Raw genomic sequence first — 13,108 nt, 5'->3', positions numbered from 1 at the left:
TGGCTGGGATTGAATCAAATAAGTGAATGAATGTCATTACGTACTGTCATCGATGACATGAGTAGATTAAACTCATTCCGTGACATAGAGTCATAAATTTATGAATGAGTTGGGTGCTTTTTCTTATAATGTTATCAAGGTTTTGACACTGAAGAGCTGATAGGGTAAGTAACCTTCGGCGAAACAGCAGATTTCCACCATGGAAGCGCGTATATATTGAAAGTTCCCTACATTTTTGTCCAATAGTTTATGAAAGCTGATACCTTGTAGAAATCTATCCTGAGGCAGGCATCCTCAATATTTCAATAATATAATTTTCATTAAAAACCCGTTCCTCAAAATTATTTCCAGTGTGTCATTTATGCTGATGCGCGTTCAAGAATATTCATTATCAAGTCCCTGAGCTATATAGTATTCTATATCGATTGAACAAAATAATGCAGTCATGGTAAATAAGATCTATTTATTGAAAATAACATAAAAACAGAACATTATCACCTCCATAATATACTACAAAAATCAATTCCTAACTTTACTGTAGCCCCAAGTTTCAATTATATGTATCAAGAATCAAATCCAATTCAATTCTATGGCATACCTAAAACGAAAAAACTTATTACATTTTTGCGCCTCGTCCTAAACTATAGATGGAGCTGTAAATCTGCACGTGCTTTTCCACAGAATCAGTATTAGTGATCGAAGGACTTTATATATGCCTTTTTTGATTCTGTCAAACCACATTTCCGCTCTCACCGTGTGTGTGTGCCGTTAATTCGTTATATTTTCAACTCCTTACAACTCCAAATGAGATGGTCATTGGCATCAGAATTTTCAGACTAGATTTTTCTTTCATTTGCCTTGATTTCGCAGAGGTTGTCCTCATTATATACATAATAACAATAAATAATAGGATGTAGCTAATTGCAGACGAGGTGAGGTGCCTTATAAAATTATTCTAAAATAATATTTAAATATAAAGCAGTCATTCTTTCTTTGGAAATTGTGGTAGCTATAAAAATAAGTTACTTCTATTTTCACACTATATACAATATATACGCGTACAAGCTATGGGGTTGTTCTGAAAGAAATCTTTCCAAAATAAGCAGTCACATACATATCGTACAGGTCTGCATTTTCTACAAATAATAAAGACAAACGAAACGAAAGTCATATACTCTGACTTTAATTTGGATACTAGAAGACCTATACCTGAGTCCATTATACATTCTGACAGCATCTCTGAATTATTATTACCTCACATAACTTTTATATGCAAAATGAACCGTCAAGTATGGTGCAACACTCGTCTTGTGTCAAAGATACATTCGAAACTAGGTCAGAAATTCATATTTTACCCCAATCAAGATTAGAAATTCACACCTACAACACCTAAACATCGTAAAAAATAGACGCCAAGGGATACCTAATCACAAAAGCCACACCTGTGAAGAAAACCTGAATGGCTATCAGAACGCTGGTCAGCTTTGCTTCGTGCAATGGACCTAAGTATAGCAGTACCAAATTGATTAAAGTGAGATTATTAGTAATAACGCATCCGTCTTTAGTCTCCTGCCACCTGATCAACCTGAACATCCTGAAGAGACTTATCACGAACTTTCCCAGAAGGTTCAACTCCGAGTATTTGAACACAGTCGTACTGATCTCCATGCAATCTGTTTTGGAATTGAACCTCGGCAGCCTGTGCCGCGGACAGGGAATCAGGCGAAATAGCTGTGGAGAGGAGTACAGGAAGTTGAACACTTGAGGGATGAAGAATAGTAAAGTAGTTTTGCTGAAATGGCCCAGGATGCCGACGACGGCGAAAGTCATACCAGAAAAGTAGCAGAATGTGTCGCCAACGAAGACTTTCGATGGGTACCTGGAAATATAACAGGTTTCAATTATTTTATAGGCAGTACAATTTTTTATATTCAAGTAACACTTCATTGTGAAATTTTCTCTGAACAGTTTACAAAACCGCAATAGCGTCCACAAACGTTTTCAAAACACTTGAGGAAACTATTGTATAGCGAAACACATCCAGTAAAAATTTCCCAATCAAGTTTCACTTGAATACGTTATAAATGTTCAAGTATCAACCAATTCCATAAAATACAATTGTTTTGTGTCGAGAACACAAACAATGAGTAATATGATTAGAATTGCCGTGCTTTTCATGAATACATTTATATCACCTGCTCTGTGTTCGCCGATAACCCGTTTGGCTGAAAGCTAAATTAATGAAAAAAAAAATTAAATTTAATTTAATTTAAATTAATGAAACTCCCTTCGGTGACATATTCGACAAAAGAGGTGTCACCTTCTAAATATTCGAGGAGACTACGCTACTAAGGGAGGGTGCAAAACTCAAGGAAAACAATGAAAATGTCAAATGGCATTTGGTATTAAAATTTCTGAGATATATAAATATGAATAACTCCCCTTGCCTCTTGTTTTACATACACATAAATACTATTTTATGTATTTATAGTATAATCACACATATATTTGCTGAACCAATTAATTTTAAATTGAATTGTTTCACCTATTTATATTTGACTAACCGACCAACCAATAATACCTCAAAATTCTTCAACACACTTCTCAGGGAATTCTGGAATTATTTCCTTTCCTTTCCTTCACTATTCTCCTATACCAAGTTGTTTTTTTATACTAAACAAAGCACTCAATACGTGGCATTTATGCATTGTCACTCCCATGAAATCAACAGTATTGAATATATATCTGTGAAATATATATATATTTTTAGAATAATTGTACTAGAATTTCATTTCTTAGACAGTGATGTAAGATGTTCAATGTAAACATGCGAGACGAATGCTGTCTCTATCTCAGATGACATTTTTCTGTCATGTCATATGTTACATTACGTATGTCAATCGTCAATCCACCGCTGTCAAATGAGAAAAACCGACATGTTTCTATGAATTCAAAATCACCCTGGGTGTTCCTTTCCCTTCCCAGGTGGTTTAATCACAATGAAATCCAAAACCTGGCAAACGCCTGTTTACCAAAATACCACCACGTTCAAAGTGTGACCTTCGGAAAGTGAGACAAATAGGTTATGTAGCTTAAAAAAAATTAAATGTATATCTTTCGTTGGAACCTCAAGAAAATCTCCTTGTGGGCACTCCTCCTGAGCCAGGTATGCTTACTACTAATCTTTTTCTACGTCCAGCTGATTCCCAGCGAACAAGAATCCAATGGAAGGATTTCTTTCTTGAGGAGTAGTGAAGACACAGAAGAAGTTCGAAACACATATCACACTCTCGATAGCAATATCATTTTGAAAACCGTAAAGACCAGGCAGAGTTACGTCGACTTTAATTCAAGCTTGTGTTTTATCAACGGAACTGATTTGTCTTCTATGAAGTATGCCAAGGGTATCAACTGGAGATGTCAGTGCTTGCCTGGCTGGCATGGAAATGACTGTGGGCAACCAGAAGTTCTGTGGAGAGCACTGCTGACCAGTAGGAAGCCGTTCAAGATCAGGGGGCCCAGGACGTTCGAACGGAGGCTGATTTACATCTTCAAGGTGGATAAGTTCTCAGAGTTCGTCACTGATATTAGGATATATGAATTAGGTGCTATCGTGGACCTGTTCATCCTCTATGAGGATGACACCAGCGACTACTTGCGTCAAAAACTGGACAACAATTTCTGCAAGGAACACCAAAATAAGATCCTCTATCTGAAAGATGACGGAGAAACTGTGTGGAAAAAAGTAAGGTGGTACCTGAAAAATCTACGAAACGATGACATTATTTTGTCAAGCAGTGCCAACGAGATACCCAACAAGGATGCCTTGATTTTTTTAAAGTTCCATGACCACTGGCCACAGCCAATCAAGTTTCGCTTCAGGTAAAAATCACTCTCAATATGTTTTCCAGTGGTAAAATTTCATTATTTTCAATCTTTGTTCGCAACTTCATTACTTGGCTTTTTTTTTCATGTATAAAAAAAGGACCTATTGTCACTCTTCTGAACCATCAGAAGTAACATGTTCGGATCAAAATATTTACAACAATCTAATCAGTACTGCAATCAATAATTGATCTATTTTATCATTGGGCAATTGAAAATGATCTTATGCTGAATATAAGAAAATAAGTGATTGGTTTTAAATTTGATAAAAAATTGACATTTTGCCCCCATTTCAATAACATCATGTCTCGATCTTTGAAAATACTGGGTTTTGTAATATGCTCCTCATTGGATTTTTCTATTAACACAACAAACTTCTGTCCTGCTTCATTGTTAGATCTCTTATTGAATATATCCCCACCGTATGGATGCCTGATTATTTGTATCAGATTGAAAATATTGAAATAAATAAATCTACCATGGCATTTAAAATGGACTTCAACTGTTGGTATAACTAAATCTTCAGTTGCTCAAAAAATAAAGGACTTTTGAGTTTGCCGCAATTTTTTTTCATGTGACAATAATTGTCCTGAACTTTCAAGAAAGTTTGGGTTTAGTATTTCTATGGAACAAACTAGAAAAATATAACCTTTCTATGCAACCATCTGTTACTCGTATTAATCTGCTGAAGTGTAGCAAAGTGGAAAGTTCAGCCCGAAAAGTTACTTAATATAAACTACTAGAAAGTCCAATTAGTCACTAACTTGTCGTATAAATTTTGCCTACAAATTGGAAAAACAATTGAAATAATTTATTATTAATACTTAGCTTTCTTAAGTGGTTAACATTTTGAAAAACAATCCTTTTGCAAACAAAATTTTTGAACACGACAAGTTACTGACTAACTGGACTTTCCAGTAGATTATATTACAGGGGGTGAACTTTTCAATTTGCCCTTTACTGCACTTCAGCAGATTCTTTATTGAATTAGCTTTTATTTTTTCAGATTATTGAAGATTATTAACACAAAAAAAGAGTATAAAACTTTATAATATTTTGAATATCAGTCAAATTAGAATGGTCCAGAGCATAATACAGCAATAACACTAATATGAATTCATTCTATAAAAATGTTAAATAAATCTGTGAAATGATTTATTTACCTCTCAACAAACTAACAAAATTTCTCACTGCATCTTTTCAAGTACCTCAATAATGGTTTTTTGTCTTATAAATGCATGGTTCATCATTCAAAAGTTGTCAATTCATTTTTTTCATTTTAGGTGGTCAGTTTTCGGTTTCTTTTGGATCCACCCTTTCAGGACCATCACCGGAGGTGGTGCTTGCACCATGTCCTTCCTAAAGGAGTCATTCAGTAACAAACTGAAACTGCTCACGGACAATAAGACTTTGTCAAGTCCTCTGTACAAGGGTCTGACTTTGGGCGACCTCAACCACTACGGAGGCTGGTTCTGTGAATACTGCAATGACCCTGCACAGGTAGTGGAATTTATAGCCAGCAAACCGAAGAACATCATCGACTGGGATAAGATTGAGCATGGAAAGATAGACAAGAACTACATAGAGGATTTGATTGAGAATGGGCTGTATATAGATGGTAAATCTGAGCTGAAGAAGTCTCGGAGGTACCAGGATAATTATTTTGCACCAAAATATGTGATCGAGCACGACTGGAAGTATGATTTTTTGATGGTCAATTTTTATTCAAAGTTAGATTATTATGAAGGATAGTTTTCGTTTGAACGTTTCATTGCTTGTGATTTAGGTTATGTTTTTCAGTGATTTTAGTAGATAATTTTCGTTTGTTTTTCACCAAACTTTTGATAAAAACAATAGGCTGTGCCAAAACTATCTTTAACAAAATAAAAAGTTATTTTTCAAATCATCAGTAATAACTTCTTTCACAAGTTTGGAGATAAACAAGATTTTTTTATGAGAAAAGTTGGCCTTTCTGTCTTTATTATAATCTTTATACTATTATTGATGATTATTATTTATTTTATGTTATATGTCAAAATTATATATATATAATTGAATATAGACTATTGAACAATTAATTTTCTCTAATAGATTGTTTTTTTCTGTTCTAATCATCAGAACAGAAACTGATACAACTAGCGACATCTACCTTTCACAAGATACATTGAAGAACTGTAACTAGTCAACCTAACCTGTTTACAAGAGTCTGTAGACAGCTACTGTCTTTCATGAATGAATTAACCAAAATGCACAGAAATACTGTGATGTAATCACTTGAACCCTTATGTAAAATAATTCGACAAAAACACTCAATACACGGCGCTCTTGATTCTTCAGAAAGTAAAGAGATTCGCTGATTCGATGTACTTTGTTGGCATTCCATTCACATAGATGTTTAGCGCACACCAATGTTTACATTTGGAAACGATTTTTGCTCCATCTATCAACATGTGTTCAAAGCTGGGGCAACTCATTTCACACGTCGAGAGTTTCTAACAAAATCGAATCGGGATGAACCCCAGAAGAGTTTATATACATATTTTACTTCACCTATTACTTGTCAACATTCATTTTGAAAGGAGCACGGAATGAACGACATCTAGGTCTGTTAATTCAGACGTCAAAAACAAGGAAAACATTGGTTATTGCCAGAAATTTTAAGTCACATTCAAATATTAGTCACAGGTGAAATTGCCTCTTCTTAATTACATCTTAAATGTATTGTTCAGTGAGCCAGTATAACTATATCCGGAAAATACACAGAAAATGTCAAAGGAATGAAAAATTAAATTCAAAATAAGTACACCTATCAGCAAATACTTGATGTGTTTTGAAATGAATTAATCAACAGAGATGATTTTTAGAAGTATATGGAATATTTTCATTTTTGACAGGAAATATTCAAACTTACCATTTCTCAGTACCTTTCGGCAATAGTCCTCTCGACTATTATACAGATACACACTTCTATTTTGTTTTCTTGTATTAAATTAAAATTATATGAAAATTATACGGGGTTACATCTATATTTATATGAAGAAATGAGGGTTAATATGTTAAATGCAGATTTTAAATCGCTGCCATTTGGGAAGAAACTGTAGCATGAATTGTTACTTTTGCTACATTCTCCCTCTCTTTCAAATTTCTTGAATCATATTTTTACATAATCTGCATTCCAAAACTTCAAAGAGTTACCAGGAACGTATTTTATGGTTATTGAATTGAATATGCTTCAGAAATCATTTCAAGTTGTGTCATCAAAAATAGAATACAAAACCTTGTCCTATCTGTCCATCTATCGGATGCAACATCAACTAAAATAGTTACAGAAATCTGTAAACAACAACCAACTCACAAGTTTCATAAAAAGGATGCTGTAATTTGAATGCAACTGCAAAGCAAGTGTTAACTTCAAAGTTTATAATCATATTTTAGGTGAAATATCTTACTTATATTATTCCTACAAAACCCTACTTACCAATTGTGTTTCAGCAGAGCCAGCGTAGTGGCAGTATAAGGCAACATGAAGTAAAGACTGAACAAATGGGCTTTCCAAAGAGCTCCATTCAACTCCATCACATTGAAGATGATAATTGATAAAGCAATTACAACACTTTGCCCAGTTTCTAATCCATTCACACCGGCAAGAATATTGATAGCGTTCGTGCAGAAAACCGCCAACATCCCCATATAAACATAATAAAGCAACCCAATGTCCACAGAGAATCCGAAAAAGTCTCTGAAAGGTTTTGGTACGACTATAGTCGTCGAATTGAAATTGACATAATAGACCATCAACAAGGGTAAGGATGCTATGGTGGGAAGCAGTAGTTTGTGTCTCCAGCGCAGATCCAAAACGTCATCTGCGAAACCGAGCAGGAGCATGCAGCAAATGGACAACAGCGCTGCAATAAGTTCCACAAATTCGTCATGAGGAAAATCGCCGTTGAAAAGGCTGTTCCCGAACGGAATCGGTATGAACAGAAACATGGTGACTAGGAAAGAGCATCCCGATATAACGCCCAGAGATTCAGGCCTGAAATTCGAAACTTTTAGATTGGAAAAGTGATGCAACAGATGATAACCTCACACTTTTTCACTGGTCGTCTTGCTCATGTCGATTCCGAACAAGTTGGCTTTGATGAACTTGTCTTTTATTCCTGGAATTATTCTTACTGTCGCTAAGTAGGCGACGATAGACATTACCGTGTTTATAATTATTGGGAACCACATTCTTGCCGAATTGAACGTTATCTCTGTGTTTACGTCTGCCGCCATTTTTTAAATGAGTTGTCAATATTTTTATCGACCCTGTCGAATGTCAAAGGGCCGTTTATCGAAGAATGAAGGTTAGAGGTAAGGAGATCATCTCAAGTGGTGATTTAGCTGTAAACGACAGATTACAGTTCAAAATTTATCGAAATGGCGCTAATATCAGTAGTGATCCGATGCGAGCTTAACAATTATAGAGAACGTGAAGTATGCTGAGTCGAATATTCAGTATTTCTAATAACTATTCACGTAATCGGATAATATTTTGAAAATGAAACTTAACAATGTTACTGTGAGATAACGTTGAAAGTCAATGAGTTATTGTTTGAAAAGCTAGCACTTCTTATTCTTCAGCTTTTAGCGCTTTATTTGAAATTTATAGTCTTGCTACAGTGGCGCTTCCTTAATTTAATTGCTTTGGATAGACACTTTCTGATACACAGAGATGGTTCTCCTTACCTCTACCTTCCATAGTTTGAAGGAGATCACGAAGTGAGCGACATCTATATTGTACAATCGCAACGTCAAATTCAGGGAAAATATTGATCAAGACCTAAAAAACCGTATTGTATTTACTAACATTTAGACATCAGTTGTTTATTGCGATATTAATTCATTCAATCCCACATAATGACTAGTGAATCCATGAAAATATTTATTTAAATTGGCAAGTTGACTGTCACAGAAAATGCAGGAATTCCCAAACGATCAAAAATAGAAACGCTTAATGACAGAAATTCCCAAAAAAAAATTGCATGGCATGGGCCAACCGATATGCCGACATCCCCAGCAACTTCTCTAATAGTGATTTGACGATTCTCCATAACAATCTTCTCCACTTTCTCAATATTTTCATCGGTTGTTGATGTGCTGGGGCGTCCAGGGTGAACTTTGAACTTCTCAGAGTACAATCACCGTATGCCACTGTCAATATTTCAAGTGTTTTTCAGCACTTGATTCCATTTTATACACAAAATTTAATGCAAATTCTCTGATGCGTTTTTCGATAACAGAAAATTGTTGATTACGAAAAACACTTCTAACTTTCATGCCTCTCACCAATAAACTAAACATACCAAACATCTGGAACTGTGAACATTTGTTCGAGACGAGTGTATCAACATAAGAAATTTAAAAATCACTAAACGAATGTAGGTGTTCCGCGAAATTTGAAAAGTCACCTTATTTTTTGAACAGTTTATTATTGAACGAAGTGAAAACGGACAGATTCATTTCTTTGGGTATTTTTTACTAAAAGAAGTTAACAAGAACATTTTCGAGAGTGTAACTTGCCTCCTTCAACAAAGAAATAAAAATCAATCGGAAGCAAAGTAATCATAGTGAATAGCCAGCCAGTAACACTTTGTTATATCATATTGATATACAATGACAGCATTCACCAAAATATATTGAAATCATCAAATGAAAAAATTTATATTGAAATACAATCACATAAGTAGAGTAATAGGTATACATTAAACTTACAGTTTTGTTTAAATATATTTATGTAAAGATTCAAAAGAATGTTCGAGGAGTTGTTTGTTAATGTTGGTTTTGAAATAGTTTTCATTCATGAATCTGAATTCGCAGAATAATTTATTACAAAGGGTGCAGAAAACGATCCGTTCTGAATAAAACTAACTAGGCATATCGTTTTTCGTATTCTTAAAACGTAATTAAAAAATGTACATTTCATTCGGAAACTACCATATATTTGAGATAATAATTAAGAATATCTTCATAAATTTCAAGGAATATACAAGGTTCCTGAAAAGCTACATGAATTTTAATTGCTGTTTCCTAGAGTTTTTTTTGAGATGTGTATTTCATCGTGTAACTAACGTTTTGCGTTTTCGTCACTCTGTATAGAAGAAATATCCACCTTCATCTATCCTTAGCGTGATAAGGAGGAAAAAATAATCACAAAACCAATATTGATCTAAATATATTGAGTTCAAAACAATTTTCTTCGGCCTATCAAATCAGACAGATAAACATAAAAATATCAATTGCTCGAGTGGTAATACGTGTGTTTCTGAAACACAGTTAGATCACTGAATCAAGAATAAATAAAGGCAAGATCGAGAACTAGATAGTATTTTTTGTGCAACACTCTTCAAACAGCTTTATCTGTTGACAAACTTTTGAATAATTTGGGCATAATCATTCCTTGATGTACTTATTCGTAACAAGACTGATTGAAGCCCTTATTTATTGATTGAGGGCTTTAGGAAGACAAATGAATTCAAACATTATGTTTTACGTCCTGATTATATGACAAAGTTTCGCAATTTACGAATCCATTGTTTCGCTGGAAAAAAAAATTCTATAACAAAACAATCAAAATTTCAATATAAAATGTAATTAATCAAATATTAATCAGAATTTCATGTTGCCAACGTACTTTTAGAAAGACAAAAATGGGCAAATGATATTTCATTAAACATTATATTAAATATGACAATGTGTCACATAATACAGATGTGGAATTATGTTCAAAAACTTCTATAGATACTTTCACGTGAAGTGTTCATGCAGCTTGGCACATTTGATTCCACCAAGAACGGTACATATCAGAAATACGTGACGGGCTGTGGCTGCTCATCGTTTTGACGTTCGACTCAGTACACTTCAAACTTCACTGTTTGAGAACTCTTCCATCTCGAGAACTGCGTTTGTATAGAATAATTTTCCTGAGAACGTTTTTCCGAATGGGTTCAATCTCCAGCGATTCAAATCCTATGTGAATCGCTAATTTCGCACAGGCACCGCTCTGAGAGCGCCCTAGGGTGTTTCCTGTAGTGCTTGTGTTTTGTCCTTGAAAAAAAATCGCAAATAAGACATGTCCAAAAATTAAAAATATGAGCAAACAACAACCACTTACACAACATCTAGAACAACAATAACTTTCTTCAAATGTTACACTTTTCTGCAAGAGATGGTGTAGGTTTATAATGAACTGGGACAACGTCAAAATGGAAAACAGCGAAACGAGAAGAGAACTGAAAGAAATAACTAGTACAACGTTGAATCGAAATGAGAATGTGGCATCATGTTCAATCAATTTCGATCAAACGTGGCTACCTCTCTTGAGAAAGGAACATGAATTTGAAAAATTTCACATCATAGTACAAGTAATAGAGGATTTTGTTATGCAAAATTAGGCAGGAGTTATTTTATTGCATAGATAGTTGCAGTCTGACGTAATTAACCTGAAACCACAAAATACTTACAAAAATGGCGGACGGAAGTGCCACCATTTTGTGAAAAACCGTTTGGACCTGTATCTCCGTAACCAAAAACTTTGCCGTAACCGTGCACTTTAGGCCCACAATTATGAGGACCTTTTTATAGATAATTAAATTTCCTATCTTTTTTGTTCAATATTTTTTTTTCGTAGCACTTACCGTTCACGACTTATATTATTATTACTTTTTGTTTGTTAGCTTTTTTACCGATATCTCTTCAAATAATTGTTCAAACAATAAATTGTTTTCAATAAAACTTTTAAATCGATAAAAGTTAATATTTTCGAAGTTACAACGCATTCAATGTTGTACTATCGAGTACAAGATTATTAAGAATGAAGTATGCATAGCGTAATGATGCGAATACATAACAAAAAAAATATAAATTATAGCATTTTCTTGATTTAATAAATAATTAATAATTAAAGTTCTTACCTGCAAAAAATGGCGATTACCCATTGAATTTTTTTTGTATTTTCTTTCATTCAATTAAATATTACTTTAATTAATTTAGAAACTAATGCCATAATAAAACAAACAAATAAGAAAATGGAAAATTCATTGAAGAATATATGTAAAATTTATTTTTACAAATGTACACCAAAACTAATCATATGTCTTCTCTGACTCTTTGCCGTTTCGCGGGTGGTGAAGTTTAGATGTTGGTTACATTCTCCTCTTCCTCTTCGTTATCTTCTTCAGTGGCATATAAAGATTGTAACGCCTCTATTAATTTGTCGTTAATCGAGTAGGCAATAGTATCTGGGAAAGAAAGATTTTAGCTTTCTACTACTCCATCTTCATACAAAAAATGTGGAAATCTTCCAAAGAGAGATAGATCATGCAAATAAGTACCTAACTTTCAGACAAAAATAAAAAAAAAGTCATCTCGTAATAACTATTTTCATGTAAACATTGAATTGCCCTATTCAATTCAGGTAATAGTATATTGTTCAAGTTTTGAAGTCAGCATTTTCCACAAGATTATGACGTAGGTAACATAAGTGTGAAGAATGCTTTCCAAACGAGTTGTACACTATACTTTTTCTACGACAACAAATTGAAATTGAATCGTGATGAAACAGTAAGAATTATATTCTTCACAAATCAAGATGTATCTATCTAATTTAATATTTTTTGAAAGAAGTTGTTTCAAAGGGGTGTTTCAGTTCAGTTCGTTTCTGGAAAAAAAGTTTTGTGTATGCTGTACATATCTTCATGAAAAGTTTCATTGTGCTTATTTTCCTTCTTCCTTTCTTTAGACGTCTTCCAGATGAAACATACATATACTCACCTATTTCGTGAAAAAATAGTAACACACTTAGGTACCATGTCTTTTTTATATATCAGACATATTGTAAATAGTATCTGAACATTTCTGCTATTATTTCAGTGAATTAGAAATTATTTTAGATCAGAAACGTTTTATAACGAAATAAAAAATTGAGAATTGAACCTAGTGTGAAGTTCCGAGAGTTCATATAATGTATATGTCTCTGAGAAGTAGATTTCACATAATTGGTACATAAAGTATAGCTGAAAGTTCATAAGAATTTATCTGATATATTCGGCATGTTTATTGAAATAAAGAAAACACTTTTCATTTCCTGACTCCATATTTTTACCAAGAAATTTTGTGTATTTAATAGGGGACTCATTCTTTTGAATTTCACCATAAATCAGATATATTTCACCTTCGAGAT

At 33.7% G+C, this 13,108-nt stretch overlaps 2 protein-coding genes across 2 annotated transcripts; one reads left to right on the top strand and one right to left on the bottom strand.

Annotated features, from left to right (window-relative positions):
- Positions 1-446: 446 nt before the first annotated feature.
- Positions 447-8,187, bottom strand: Alg7 (Alg7 dolichyl-phosphate N-acetylglucosaminephosphotransferase). The gene is made up of 3 exons (XM_023157509.2): positions 7,976-8,187; positions 7,364-7,921; positions 447-1,879 (listed from the first exon to the last, which is right to left on the bottom strand). The coding sequence occupies exons 1-3, from the start codon at positions 8,161-8,163 to the stop codon at positions 1,390-1,392; spliced, it is 1,236 nt and encodes a 411-aa protein (XP_023013277.1). The 5' UTR covers positions 8,164-8,187; the 3' UTR covers positions 447-1,389.
- On the top strand, positions 2,886-5,961 carry Mgat3 (beta-1,4-mannosyl-glycoprotein 4-beta-N-acetylglucosaminyltransferase). The gene is made up of 2 exons (XM_023157507.2): positions 2,886-3,882; positions 5,169-5,961. Exons 1-2 carry the CDS (start codon positions 3,107-3,109, stop codon positions 5,635-5,637), a joined length of 1,245 nt encoding a protein of 414 aa, XP_023013275.2. The 5' UTR covers positions 2,886-3,106; the 3' UTR covers positions 5,638-5,961.
- Positions 8,188-13,108: the final 4,921 nt, after the last annotated feature.

Source organism: Leptinotarsa decemlineata, unplaced genomic scaffold (assembly GCF_025532065.1).
Source record: "Leptinotarsa decemlineata unplaced genomic scaffold, Ldec_3_MD MMD2_tig00026328_RagTag_RagTag, whole genome shotgun sequence".
NCBI lineage: Eukaryota > Metazoa > Arthropoda > Insecta > Coleoptera > Chrysomelidae > Leptinotarsa > Leptinotarsa decemlineata.
Note: the sequence above shows the minus strand (reverse complement) of the source record. Positions and strands in the feature narration are given on the sequence as shown.